The sequence below is a fragment of the Cynocephalus volans genome, chromosome 5 (assembly GCF_027409185.1).
Source record: "Cynocephalus volans isolate mCynVol1 chromosome 5, mCynVol1.pri, whole genome shotgun sequence".
NCBI lineage: Eukaryota > Metazoa > Chordata > Mammalia > Dermoptera > Cynocephalidae > Cynocephalus > Cynocephalus volans.
This window is the reverse complement of record NC_084464.1, coordinates 117,965,468-117,980,838: the sequence shown is the minus strand read 5'-3', so window position 1 is coordinate 117,980,838 and position 15,371 is coordinate 117,965,468. Positions and strand designations below refer to the sequence as shown.

The 15,371-nt window shown below is 37.3% G+C and overlaps 1 protein-coding gene across 1 annotated transcript in view; it reads right to left on the bottom strand.

Moving 5' to 3' along the window:
• Positions 1-15,371, bottom strand: part of DSE (dermatan sulfate epimerase) — a 61,622-nt gene that overhangs the window by 31,805 nt on the left and 14,446 nt on the right. Inside the window, exon 2 of the mRNA XM_063097549.1 lies at positions 3,126-3,594. Coding sequence (XP_062953619.1) covers positions 3,126-3,541 — 416 coding nt within the window. The 5' untranslated portion in view covers positions 3,542-3,594. The remainder of the gene's footprint in view (positions 1-3,125; positions 3,595-15,371) is intronic.

Genomic DNA, 15,371 nt, shown 5'->3' with positions numbered 1-15,371 from the left:
AAATTATAAACCAAACAGAGTCTAAGTACTTGGTAAAATAACAGTAGCAATAATTATCATTATTGTCATTATTCTTACGAGTATTTATCAAGGGCTTACTATGTGACAAGAACTGTGCTAAGTACTTCACATCGATAATCTCACTTAATCCTCCTAACAACCCTATGAGGTAAATAACAGTTGTTATTGCCACATTATATATACATCAGGGCACTAATGCTCACACGAATTAAGAAAATTAATCTGAAGTAACACAGCTGAAGAATGGGGGAGGTGGGATTCAAATGCGGGCAGTGTGAGTCCAGAGCTGGTGCTTTTCTACTGCAGTGAAGTGCAGCATGGAAGTCATGAATGAAGACTAATGAAACCTCTTACTAAATGACCCTTACACTCAATTCTGAGCAGAGAAAATACCCCTAACTTAGGCTTTAAGCAACCAATGTTTGCACCTCTTATCCTAGATGCAAATTACAAAATTACTGGGTTACTTCTTCATCTTTGAATCCCCAGCATCCAGCACAGTGCATGCATGATACACAGTAGATGCTCCATAAATGTCTGTTGATTGAATAAATAAGTGAATAAACACAATTTAGTCACTAGTTTTCAAAAGAATAGAAACTGTCAAGGAAAATGGCAAATGTATTCAGTCTGATGAAGCCATTGTAGGAAGTTTTTTAAATTTTATAATATAATTATTGATCTCTTTTGTAAATAAGAGCCAGTCTTCTGTTTTTTTGTGAAATCAAATATAGGTGAACTATGTACATCCTAAAACAATGACAACACTGATAATATACTTCTTTGTACATAGTGAGGACATATGATTTAATTAAGCAATTTAAACAGAGGTAGTTGAACTGTAAACATTTAATAGTGTTTTAAGTTGTCTAAATGTGATTATGTTCAACCACAAATCTAAATGAAAATTTAAAAGTCTAGAAGTTGGGCATGGTAGCTTTTAAAAAGATAAAACTTCCATAAAATCATTTAAAAGCACAAACTAATAATACTACCTGCCAAGACAAAATGTTGGAGCAGCTCAACTTTTTATGCCAACATCATTTCTGGAACTAGAAACCAGATGTAAAGGTAAATTTTCAATTTCTGACCTTCAGCTTCTTGGAGGTCAAGAGAAAGAAGTCAACTGTTCAGCTCTATTAAGTCACAGACTGCCTTTTGGGTTACCAGATAATGGCACAGAGTTATACCTCTTTTCATCAATATTGCCATAAATAAAGATCTAGTACTCTAGTACATTTCTACACTTCTCCAATGATCAGTAAATCTGAACTAGAAGAAACTATGTGAAAATTAAAATTTTAATTTGAAGTCACTTATTTTCCTTCATTTATCATAGAAAGAGTCTAAACTTCTCTAACAACAGCATTCATTCATTGGTATTTATATGCCTGAATGTTTTATATTATAATATTAAAATTGCACTAGTCTTGTACAATTCTCTTAATGTTACTGTATTTGTGCTAAAAAATCTCCATAAAAAATGGTGCTTCACAGTTGGTTACTCTTTTGTGAGATGAAATAAATGGCTTTTTTAGAGATAGTAACTATCTCTCTGAAACATTTTCATCAGTATCTTAACCTGCCAAAATCCATTTACCTATCTAAAATAAAAAAGACTTTGAGAAAGTATCCTTTTAGAAAACAATTTTTTTCTTCTAAATAATGTAAACATGGATGCCATTTTTAACTAATTAATTGCACAAATATCAAGTGAGTTATTGTAGCATTTGATAAAATAATCTTGTTCAAATATAAGTTTTTATACATCTTTTATTTTCTTTCTTGGTGTCAGGAATAGATTAAGATCACTTAATGAAAGTCAGAAACTACTGCATACACAGCTAAGCTTTAAAACAAACCAAATGAAAAGGTTCTTTGCAACCTAAAATATTCAGCTTAAAAATGACTATATATACTTAACAATAAACCTAAAAAAATTAGCTCTCATAAGGAGAGCTAATAACTCTTAATGCCAACTCTTCCATAATCTTTTTCATTAAGAAATTCCAGAAATTTATCAGGAACCTTGCAAACCACCATTCTTCACCCCTGTGATACGTAAGATGTAATTCAAGCAAGATGTAATTCATCACAGCATTATATGCATTACTGATTTTTCTAAGCATTTAAAAATGAGCTCTCTTCTGTCCTATGACAAGTGGCAGTTTACGTAATTTAAAAAAAAAAATTCATTAGATTTGTAAATTTTTTTTAATGCAACTGACCCATGAATGTGTATTAAAAGACAGTTTAAGTAAAAATACCCAGAGAATCCCTAGTTTAATTAATTCGTCCCATATCGTTTTGGGAACAGATAGAAGTATTAATTATAAACAAATGAAATACACTTAAGCTAATCAAAAAAGAACAGGAAGTTTGTTCTCAAATCTTGAACTTCTGGAAGTACATTATTACATAATTAGAATTCCTCACACAATTATACGAGGGTACTTGGAAAAGTTCTTGGAAAATAGAATTAAAAGATAATTTGAATTTTTTCCACAGATTTTTGAAGTACCCACATACTATAACATTGGTTTTCCTGCAGGTTTTGGCAATCTGCTGGTTACTGAATAGAATCTTGTATATAAAGTGCCAGTCAATCCCTTCACATTGACTTCTAGCTCCTCATTGTCATAAAATGCAAATAAGTTTTAATTGACTAAAATCTCCTGCTGGCAAAAAATTTGAACGCCTTGGAGGTCAACCAAAACCTAACACCAGATAATGATAATATATGTGTGTTTAAAAAGAGGAAAAGAATTCTCAATCAAGTTGATACTGGTTATTCAATTCAGCAAATTATTTTTTCTTTGGTTAGCTTGCAACTAAATATTTTCCTTCTATCTTTAAACATGGAAGTTACTAGGTCTTTTGAAACTATGGGCCATTCATAAGCCATTGGCAACACAAATAACAAGAAAGATCTCCACACACACAAACACACACGCGCGCGCGCGCACACACACACACACGCGAGCGCGCACATACACAGGAAGAAGTTTGTGGAAATGTGGCCTCTGAGATAGTTCATCTGAATATGGATTCATTTCTTTAAATTGCAGAGTTAATACAGTAAGAAGAAAAAGACAAAAATCTACCAACTAGGCTGCGCTGCCATCCTTTCCATGTAGTCTTTGGCCATGTCTCGGGCTTCAATGTTCTCAGGATACAGCACACAGAACATTGCCAAGGCACCCAGGTTGTTTCCGTAAATTTCATTCCAGCGGGCACTGTAATCCTTGGGGTCCCAAGGAGGCAGGTACTCCAAAGGGCTGGACAGCATGGTGTGCACGGCCTCGGTGAGCCGGGCGGCGATGTGCTCATGAGAGCTGGCTGCCCTGAGCTGCAGCTCCGCCACCTCCGCCCTGGAGAAGTACAGCATCGGGTGGCTGTCGTAGTTGGCATTGGTGAAGGGAATCATGACTTCCGGGTTCTCGTCGGTGAAGTAGGCTGACACCAAGCAAAGCAAATATATGAAAAACACACTGGGAGCCCCCCGTGTGTGAGTCCTCATCGTGGCATCAGATCTCCAAATCTCCAAGGCAGCCAAACCATCTTCGAAAGATCCTACGTGACAGAAAAAGAAGAAAAGCATCTGTCAGCCAAGGGAACATGGCATAGGTGGAAATACATGGTAGGCAGGGACCTCACTTACTAGGAAAAGGACTAAATACTGAAAAATAAGACATATGAATTTAGATTTCTGAATTACAACAAAAATATTAACTTAATAAGAAACTTACTAAAACCTTGTAAGTTCTAATTTTACAGAATTAAACATGATACATCAGAATTGTATTCATTATGGAAAACAAAACTTTTGACTATTATACCATTGGGAAATAGTATAATTGTTCAATTAGGGAAGAAAAACTCTCCTTGGTATTCTTCTCACATATAATCATGTAAAAAAGTTTACATTTTATATTTCTTAGACATTAATTATATAAACCACAATAACCAAAAGCTGGTGGTGAACTGTCGTCTGGGAATCTGAGTAGACATTACAAAAAAAAAATAGAAAATCCTGTATTTCTTCACTCCTTCACTCTAACTTCAAGAATGTAGGCAGACAAAATATTATGAATAAGACCAAATATCCTCTTTGTGTGAGCAGAAGGTGGAGACAGAGAAGACAAAGGAGGAGTAAACATCTGCCAAACCAGTGCCTTCCCTGGGCTAACATCAGTAAGTATGTAGTGAAGACCAGAAAACACGGCTGCTGGGACTAGAAACTGACATGCCTTCATTCACAAAATAAAACCCCAAAATTAAAAGACTGAAATAACATGTATACATTTTCCCTTCATTATTAGAAACTACTGCCTACTTTTTTATTTTGCATATTGGATCTTGGTGTCATTCAAATTTAAACCAAGCTCATATATTTTCTTGACTGCTTGACTCCTAAAAGCCCTTTTTTCAGTGGCAGATTTGTGCACCAGTTACAAGAATGTCTTTCAAATGTACGAACACTTAAAAAAAAAAAAAAAAAAAAACCTCAGCCCAGTCTATGTCCCACATCTGGGATAAAGCAGGCATAAAATCCCCCAGAGGAAAGTCAGAGCATTCTTAAAATTCTTAAGAGGGGAAAGGTTATAGAAAGCAGACCAGAAAAAGACAGTTTTATGTAAATAATGAACAGTGGTTTTCGATTATTAAAGGGAGAAACTGATGGCGAAAAATCAACCTCCCAAGCTGAACGCAAACTATTTTTCCAAGGAAAAACTGCCTCATCACATTCAGAAGGAAGAAAACTAAGAATTTAACCCACATTGAAGATCAATCCACATTCTCAACTCGCTGTGTCTCCAAAAGAAAGGCAATATGACATCACTTGTGGATGCCACCTTATTCTGGTATTCTTTATATTTCCAAATCTGCTTTATATATGTGTATATATATATACATATGAAACTCAATGGCAGTGGTTTGGTGAACCATTTTACATTTATTTCAAGAGCAGAGCTTCTTATGAATAAAAATAATTAATATAGCCATGCAAAGTAACACATATAAGATAGAAACAACTCTTGGACTCTGCTCGTATTATGTCTAGCACCCAAAGCTTCAAGGCGGCTGGCTGGATCCTTCAAGGTCAGAGACCTGGCCAAAAGAAATAGTCTTCTGTGGTTACGCCAGGGAAGGGGTGTGGTCTCTGGCAGCACAGAGAAGTGGCTGGGACTGAAGTAATCCTCAGTCCTTGGGGGAGGGGGAGGGCTCGGTCTATGTCACTATGGATGAGAAGATATGTGGAGAACAGAATTTTTCCATCTCAGATTCTGTACAAACTTTCCCTAAAGGTGGCTAAGGCTGATTTGATTTGTCTTGTTCTCTTTCTCCTCCCCTACCCATACCACCCTCCTACCCAGGCGCAGGGTCACTGAGACAGTCAGTCTGCTCCAGAGAGTCTGTCACACTGTGGGATCTTCATGCTAACACAACAAAACTCACATTGGGATCCCTGTCACTTCTGCCATTGCTTCCAGTTACGTAGGACATGTCTGGGAATATTTAAACAAGAGTTGATTGTGAAGCACAGAACCTCATTAAGATGTTGCTTTGAGAATAATGCCATCTCAGTATGCCAACTGTTATCGGAGGTTCCCTAGTTACTGCTTCAAATTCACATTAGGGTGTCAGACTTATCGCACATTTAAAACAGTAATTCCTGTTGGAATGCCACATGGGCTAATGCAGAAGCCACGGAAATTCTGCAGAACAATCATCTACGAAGACTGCCTGAGGAGAAAAGACCCGACATCTGTGGTACCACAAATTGTGTGTGGCCTTCCTTATGTCCCACTCAATGTGCCCAGCCCCCATGGCTCTCCCAGCTATTAAGTCCTTTGCTGATCTACCCAAAGACCTCATTTCTCCTGTATCTGGTACATACCTGTATCACACTGGACTATTTCAACTATTTATATGATATGCCTCACAGAAGGCAAGAACCTTAGCTTCCTCTGTGTATCACTGAGCTTAGCACCAAACCTGGCACATAAAAGGCAGCTCACAGACACTAGCTGCACTGAACTAAACTCTGGGGCTTAGGAGCTGGAAGAGTAGATTTCATCGCTAAAATAAAGAGAAACATTGTTCCCCCTTATTTAAAGCCAAAGTTTGGAATTTTCCAGAAAAAAATTTCTGTTAGGAAACTAGTAGGGGAAAACACTCATGAAGCCTAGAAACTTATGTACCTAAAAAACTATTCCGTAGTGTTTTAAAAAGAAAATAAATTAAACTTAACTAAAGTCTAACCCAAACTTGCTTTAAGGCTGATAAGCTAATGGAAGACCTAATTCCCATCCATCATTTTAAATCTGTCTACAAAATTCTACCGAAATACCCCTATTTCTAGTCTTTGTATTTCCCTTTTGACATTCCTCTATAGGCACTCTGTCTACCCACTCTATAAAGAGAAGAGCTAAATTAAACAAAAGGAGTGTTTATCAAGATAATTTTAGATGGACCACAAATGGATAAGTTTTATGCTAATTTTATGTACTTACTTCAGTGTGCATTAGGAAAAACTATACCATGTAAAGCCTGAGATTTTAACTGATATATATGTATATAAACTTCTTGTTTAAAATACATTTAAGTTTAAAAATAAAAAACAAAAAGTAATGGATATGGCAAAAATTGTCAAAGATGGTGCCTGAATGACTGTAGTTTGGGAGATGCTGAAAATACTCAGTGAAACAATGGCCTTTAAAGGCTAATGAATTTACCAGAATGGCCAACACCAACCCTCCCACTCCCCCTACAACAAAACAAACACACAAATTGCCGTTTTCTCTCTCTTTCTCTCTCTCCCACCTTGAGTGTTGAAGAAATAAATCTGAAATTTGAGATGTCTGCGGATTATCTCTCAAGCTATTCACCTCCTAATTTGCCGTGTTTTAGAAATAGCAGAGCACTGCCAGCTCCCTTAAATCTTTAAGTTGCCCTTGGCCCAGTTCAAGAGCATGGCATCTTCAATATGACAAAATCGCTGGCTACGCTCGGCAGCTGACTATGTTACTACATAGTTTAACCATAATTCAATTCTCATAATGTTTCTGAATGAACTTTTTGAGGCTCATTATCTCTGAAATTTTTGAGGCTCATTATCTCTTTCCTTTTCTAGTACACTAGCTTTCACAATCCAGTTTTCCTTTCTTTTGTCTCACTCTGAACAACTCAGATAGTAAAACATTCCTAAATTTTTAGTCAATCAATGGATACAGTAGTCATTTAAGAATCACTTTGTTACTAAAAGATAATTCAGATAGCAATTTGATCCTCTGCCTGTACGCCCTACATGTATCTGCAGCAGTCCAAGTCTGCTATTATGCTTAGACCAAGCCAAATGAATTGTAATTATCTTAAATAGATCTTCACAGAGAAACAATAATCCCAAAATTATTTTGATTTAATTCTGGTTCCAATAATCTACTGCAGTGATTTTGACTGCTGACATGCAGAGAAACTTTGTTTCTATGATCCTAAATGCTTTTCACATGTTTGATCTTTTACTAATTTAATGTGCCAAAACAGTATTGTTTGTTTTATAATAGAGTAAATTTCAGAGGCAGAACCAGAACCGGAATCTCCTAAATCCTAAGCCAAAGTTTCTTCCTTTAACCAAACTAATTTGCAAGAACGTTCAACAACATTAAAAGTTCAATTTTTGCCACCCTTATACAAAGAAAGCACAGAAGGAGTATACTGAGCAGTAAAAGAACTGAACACTAAACTAGTACATCGAGTTTCAAAAAAGACGTTAGTTTCCAAATGGTCTGGGACTGTTTATAGAATGAAACACATGGTAGTACAAAAGTTCTTTCAATTCCTCAGGCTTTAGAAAATACAGAAAGTATAAGGATGGAAGAGAGAAATTACCCTATAGAAAGTAAAACATGCCCCAAATTAAGATGGATTAAGAACCCTCTTATAGTACGTGCCAAATCCAAGGAGCACAGCATAATGATTAACAGCATGAGTTGCGGAGTTGGGCAGACATGAGTAAAAATCCCAGCTCTGCTGTCTGCTAGCTTTGATCAACTGACTTCCACTCTCAAAGCCTCCATTTTCTCATCCATAAAATGGTACCTACTTCACGGGGTGATTAAATATATGTGTTGCTCTTAGCATAGAACCTGACATGAAGTAAGAGCTCAATAAATATTTATTTTTAATAAAAAGTTTCAGACATGTAAGATTAACCTATCCATAAAACATTCTATTTGAAAGAAACCAAATCTTCATAATTTAAGGGCACAAAAATGAGACCCAGAGATTTTAATTGACTAGGGCAAGGTCATGCTGCTTGTTAGAGACCTGGCTGAAATTGGAATGCAATGCTCCTGACTCTTGGACACATCAGTCATAGTAACTCATCACTCACTGGAAAGGAAAGCATATAACCCTTGAAATTTTTCAAGTATTTCCTGGGGTTTTTTCCCCAAAGAAAAGAATAACAAATTAAATAAACTACTGTCTTGGTTGCTTCCTTTTGTATTCTTGATATACAAAAGGTGAACGCTTCTTACTATATTCTTTCAAAAGAAGGGCTTGCTGACACAACAGTGGCTGGAAATATGGTCTCTTGACTAGGAATCCATTTCCTTGTACATATTTATATCGTGGAAGGGGTACATGAATACTCCAGGGGCATCTGCTGCAATGCCAAGTTGATGAGTTAACTTTAGTCCAGGGTCTGGTCTTGGCTCAGTCAATGTCATCAGTATCTCAGCTGATCACCCTGGAAGATGAGATGTTACCCAATCTTAATCAAGTCTCCTGGTCCCCTATATACATAAAGCCAGAACGTCAGCATCTTCATTACAGAAAATACAACTATCAAGCAGATTAGGAAGTATATTTCTGGCTTCATAATAAACTGATTCAGGAAGTGAAATTATTAGTAACTGCCTCGTGAACAAGGAGTGAATCAGAACAAAGACAATGAGACGGGCCCTGGGCTTGGGGCAACCCAGCCAGTTACGCTCACTGCCATAACTGCACTTAAAAGGAGGCTATGTTGCCAGCATCTGTCACAGATGCCTTTGGGGTTCATTAAAGACAAAATTTTAAAAACTGAATTGTAATAATATTTACAAAAGCAAAATGTATATCCCCCATAGTTTCTGCCACCATACCTTCCAAGCTCGGCCCATGAGTAGCTGCTCCAGTTTGCCCAAGGCCATGGATGTTAGTTACATGATGGGACCGTTAAATACCTCCCATACTAGAACTGATGTGCTCATGCCCACGAAAGGGCTGAAACAGGCAGTCAACTGAATGTCCGTGACATTGCACCCTCCCTCCTGGAAAATATGTGGACACTGCACAAGTTGGCCACTGTGACTCTTCTTTGCTCATGCTTCCATTTACTTCCAAGTTCCCTCCCTCTCTAAGTCTCCAGAAAGGTTTGGGGCAAACCCTAACAGCCTGAAAGCACTAATGTAGCCTAGAACAGCCACACATTTCCTTTTCTGATTCATGTTAGGGTTTAATTCTCAAAGAAACCTATTTCCAAGTGCTTGAAGAACATCTTGCCATAGTCTGTCTTACATCTACTGCTTCACTGTTTCCACATAGTTTAACTAATGGAATGTACATATTTCTAAAGGTCTCCTTACTTTTCCATTTCAGTTTTATTAAATGCATAATTAAAATAATTTTTTGAAAAATAACTTTTCCTCAATATCAAAATAAAACCTTACATGTCCTTGGTAAATGTTTGTAGTAAAATTAATCTAACCTTATTCTCAAATATGTCAAATCCTAAGAAAACATATGGTCTTGGTAGCATACAATCATTTCCTAAAATTATACTTCCTGATGTGTAAAGCTTGTGGACTCAGCCAAAAAGAAAATCTTAAAAACTGAGAGCTCTTAATTAAAATGAAAGTTTCTTTTTCTCCCTAAAAAGTCATTTTCAAACAAAAATCCACAATATAAAATGATGCATATGGAACCCCCAAGAATTTACACATCCTACTGAAGAGGTAATTATAACCCTGAGCCCACACAGTAAAACCATACCATGTATAATAATGGTGTTCACCACGTTCACACACAACATTGGAGAAACTTTAGGTTAGGTTTTAACATTAAGTGTAGCTCTGTGCAGAGAACATTCTATCATTGTTCCCTAGAAAGTTTTCATGAAGATATCACATTTTCTCATAATATAATCTGAAGCCCACTTTCCTTCCTACACCAATAATGACAATATGACAATTATGGTGATAATAATTCTTCCTTACATGAGAAGAATAATTCATCTAAATTATGTTTTAAATGACCACAAATATTTTCTGAAGTCAAGTCTGAAGGCTTTATTCCCCATTCACCAGAGGCCACCTGAGTAATGTAGTGGCTATCAAACCAAATGCATAATTTGGTAGTAGCGATTTGCCAGGTGTACATTACTACAAAGCTAAGAACCACTGAAATCATCTTTTGAGAGTGTGGCTGTCATTTAGAATGTGGAAAGGAAGAAAAATCTCCATTGTTTTCATAGAGGCAAAGAGAAAGCAGGCTAGAGGTGGGAATACACAAAGTCGCAGGTGGGATTACTGGGGTATTTAATTTTGCTTATAAAAAGGCTAAAAGAAACAACAAAATGGTTATATTTCTAAAAAGTGTTATAAGTAAATTCTAGCTTATTTAGAAGTTTCACAATTGTACATCTGATTGGTACTTCACTATAATTTTAATTGATTTTTTAAGCGTTGGTCTTAAAATACAGTATCTTAAAGTATTTTCAAATTTTTTATCCTAATATTATTTTCAGAATAATTTAATGTCGAGTACAATTAAGTGTATTTTTTGTATCCTGAATTTTTTAAAAAGTAGTAATTTATGCACGTTATGCTTTCCAATGCATTGTTATCCAGAACTGGGATATCAATTCCTTATAGAAGTTGGGAATAAGAAGTTCTTGTAAATATCAATTAATTCAATTATGTATTGAGCAGTTATTAAATCCAGGAACTATGCTAGGCATTGAGGATACAAAGGGAACAGAAAAACTATACCTTGCACTAAATAACTGGTGTTTCTAAGGTTTTTAAAAACTGCAGTACAGTCAGCCCTCTGTGTCCATGGGTTCTGCATCCGTAGATTCAATCAACCATGGATCAAAAATATTCAGGAAAAAAAAATTGTGTCTGTACTGAACATGTACAGACTTTTTTCTTGTCATTATTCCCTGAACAATACAGTATAACTATTTACATAGCATTTACATTGTACTAGGTATTATAATTGATCTAGAGATGATTTAAAGCATACAGGAAGATGTGCATAAGTTATATACAAATACCATGATATTTTATATCTGGGACTTGAGCACCATAGATTTTGGCATCAGCAGGAGGTCTTGGAACCAATCTCCCCACAGACACAGAGGAAAGACTGTGCTTGTATTACTCTGACAGTAAAGATGAATAGGTATTTTCCCTTAGTCTAAAGCAATTCATTTAACCTATTTTACCTGACCACAAAAGAAAATTTGCAATGTTTCTTTCAAAGTTTCTTTAAACAGTAAGTAACCAAAGATTTTCCGGAAGGGTCTGAAGAACCATCTATGGCATTCTCAGCAACATTTTTACTCATGAAAACACACTTTTGTGGCATTACTGGCCAAAATAAATAAATAAATAAAGCACAGAAAAGTAGAATAATAAAGACAGTGAAGCCAACAGCTAAATCCCAACCTTATATAGTTTCAACTAACAGTTAAATTAAACCATGAAATGCTCATAGAAACTAAAGTAAAATTTTTCTTCCTGCCATAGATTCATGAAGGCACACCGGTGAGGAGGTTAAGAGGGCTGGCATGGGCATCAGAGTGGCCTGTTTCACCACTGTGTGACTTTGGACAAGCTATCTAAACCCATTTGCTCATTTAAAATGAAGATAACATGCTATTTGTCTCATAGACTGGTTGGGAGATTAAATGAGATAACACCTATAAAGCACTTATCACTTTATGATAAATGTTCAAAAAATATGTGTGTGTGTGTGCGCGCACGCGCGCATGTGGAGTTAGTGCACATGAGTACCAATGTATCTTTTTAGTTTTGTTGCTGTTCTTGTGTTCTAGAGAAAGAGAGAGAGACGGAGACATAGACAGAGAGACAGAGAGAAAGGGACAGAGAGAGAGGTAGAGGGTAGTTTGAGTGAAGCAGGTGGGCAGGGCATGTGCCTCGGGTATCTGCCCAGTGCAGCCACACTTTCCAACCTACCGCTTCCAAGGACCTTTTGGCCAGCTACCTAGCTCATAGGCCTGTGTGTAAGGGGTCTAGTGACCCAGCCTGGCATACGAAGGGTTTGTGACCCAGTCTGTGAATGGGCTTGAGGGGTCTGGGAGCTCCAGACCCAGCCCTAGCTCAACAATCAGCTCACTCAGTGCAGGATTACCAACAGGTAAAAGAGCCCGACAACTGGCGTGGTCAAGTAGCTTTACAATTGGCATCACAAACAGGATTAAGAGCACTACAATTGGCGCTGTGAGCAGGATTCCAGCCATTAGCCATGGCTCCACAATACTAAATGAAGAAACATCAGTCCTGATGAAATGTAGCACGTGAAAAAATTACTTCTGAATTTATACATAGTTTTTTAAAAATCTGATGTACAATGTGAATGCATTTTCCACTTCTAGCAAATGAAAATGTGCATTAACTTTCAACTGGTAATGTAACTCCTTGAATTTGTGGATAAAACTATCTTTAATTCAGTATCACCAACTCTCCTCTCTTGGTTTTAGACATGTGACTTCTTTTCTTACCAGTTGTGAATGGTTAAATCGTATTAGTCAACTTGACTGGGTCATGGGTACATGAATATTTGTTCAAACACTATTTCTGGGTGTGTCTGTGAAGGTGTTTTCAGAAAAGATTAGCATTTGAATTGGTAGACTGAGTAAAGCAGATTGCCCTCCCCAATGTACATGAGCCTCATTCAATTCGTTGAGGGCCCAAATAGAAAAAAGCAAAAGAAGGGACAATTTTCTGTCTCTTCCTGTTTGAGCTGGGCGGACATTGGTCTTCTCCTGTCCTCGAACTGGGACTTACACCATCAGTGCTCCTAGTTCTCAGGACTTCAGGTTCAGGCTGGAATTACACCACCAGCTTTCCTGTGTCTCGAGCTTGTAGAGGGCAGACTGTGGGACCTCCCCAGCCTCCACAACTGCATAAGCCAATTCCCATAATAAATCTCTGTCTATATATATGTAGATAGATGTAGATACAGCTGTAAATATAGATCTCCTATGGGTTCTGTTTCTCTGGAGAATGCTAACTAATACACTAATTAAAGCTGCTCAAGCCAAGGCCTCTTTCAAAGTCCCCTTAGAGAAACCCAGTGGCCCTTTCCTGGTGTTCACTCCCCAGAATCCCTCACCACCTATGATATTATAGAGCATTTTCCCACTTCTCTGATAATTTGAGAACTTAGTTTCAGTGATACCACATTCTCCTGCTTCCCGTAATACCTCTCTGGCAAATCCTTCCTATGTGTCTTTCTCAAAAACAGTTATTACTTGTACTGTGCAAAGCATGCTCACTTCATTATCATAATTAATCCCCCAAATTATTTTGTAGGATAGTCTGTTTTAAACAGGACAAGTAAAGTGAGATTTAGAGCAGTTAAATAACTTACTTATCCAGTGCTGCTCAGTAAGTGGTCAGGTTAGGTTCTGACTCCAGGCCTGTCAGAGGCAACATTGTAACCACTGTGCCTCCCTTCCCTCCTCCCCGTGAGCAGCCTCAGTGCCTCAGTGCTGGACCTTCTCACAAGTACACGGCTGCACAGCCGCACCTGCAGGCATCCTGACTGTGCTGCTCCCATGTCACTTCCACCTCCTTATAAGCCGCTGCTGCCCAAGGTGCTCACCTTACATCCAAAACTGAATTCATCTTCCATTCAAAACTTTCTTAACTTCTTCACTATGTTTTCTCAAACTGATTATTTGGAAATCAACCTCGATTCCTTCCTATCCTTTTTCTTCCACATCCAGTTTTCTCACCAAAGACATGCTTTTTTTCCTAGGCAACATTTCATTACTCTGCACTGTTAAAACAGACTCCTGACTGAGACTCCGTTTCCAGATTCAACAGCAACATCCAGGCTAACTTTCCTCCTTTTGACTTCTTTCCTGAATGCAATCAATACCACATATATGAGGGTACTTGAAAGATAATACAAATCTTTCCATAAACTTTTTGAAGACCCCTCTTACTTGCAGGTCAGTTTCTCTGTTCTTCTAGTGTCTGTGGATGAGTTATGACATTAATTAGAGATTTTCAGGGTAAGTACTGCACAACATACCTGTGTAACCTACTCTGGTTCACTCAATTATGAATTTAGCTAACTCTCCTTGAAATTATGTATATTTGGATGACATAAGGGTATGTTCCCACATCATCTCTTCCAGGAACTTTGCTGTTGAGGTAAAGGACACAGCAGAATACACTGGACTTAGCACATTTTTAAAAAGCCTTAGAAACTGTCCAAAAAATGAAATACATAGCTGTTAAGCAAAAGGCTTCAAGGAAGTTCATGACAAAGTAATTTACTGGCATTAAACCTATAACTTCAGTTCATTTTATTAAAAAGAAAATAGTATTTATTGGATGAGTATACATGGAGAAATGCTTGCATCACTATACATGAAGCTCTTTTTTACTCCTTATATTTAAGATTCCTCCATTTTTTAGTCTTCAAATACTCATCAATGGTAAAATTTACTTTTTTGCTGCCTTTTACATTCTCAAACTTTACTTCTTTTTAATCCTAATTTTTGTCTCACAGATCATAGTTCTTTGGCATCACAATCCCTGAGTACTTTCCAAATATCCTACTATGAATCATAACCAAATTCAGAATACCACAGACATGGTTTCTAAAACAATGATACATAGATGTAATCAGCCCAAAGATACAGGCACTACCTTCTCAGATTTCCTTATTTCAGTCACTGGCAACCAACACTGCCAGTAATTCAGGCACAGACTCCTTCTCTCCTCCCCTCCCTACCTCTCTCTCCATATCCAAACCATCAGCAAATTCTGATAGCTTGACCTCCAAATCCATCCAGAATCCAGCCGCTTTCACCACCACCATAACAGCCTGAGCCATGCCACGTCTCGCCTGCCGTGGCCTCCAAACTAGTCTCCCCGCGTTTACACTTACCTCCCCCATAAGGTCCTTCTCAAAATTGGAGCCAGAGCAATCCTGTTCAGTTGTAATTCAGATTATGTCACTGATTTGTTTCAAACCCTCCAAAGCCTTCCCTTTACATTCAGAGAAGCACCAAAGTCTTGACAGTAGCTCTCAAGGCA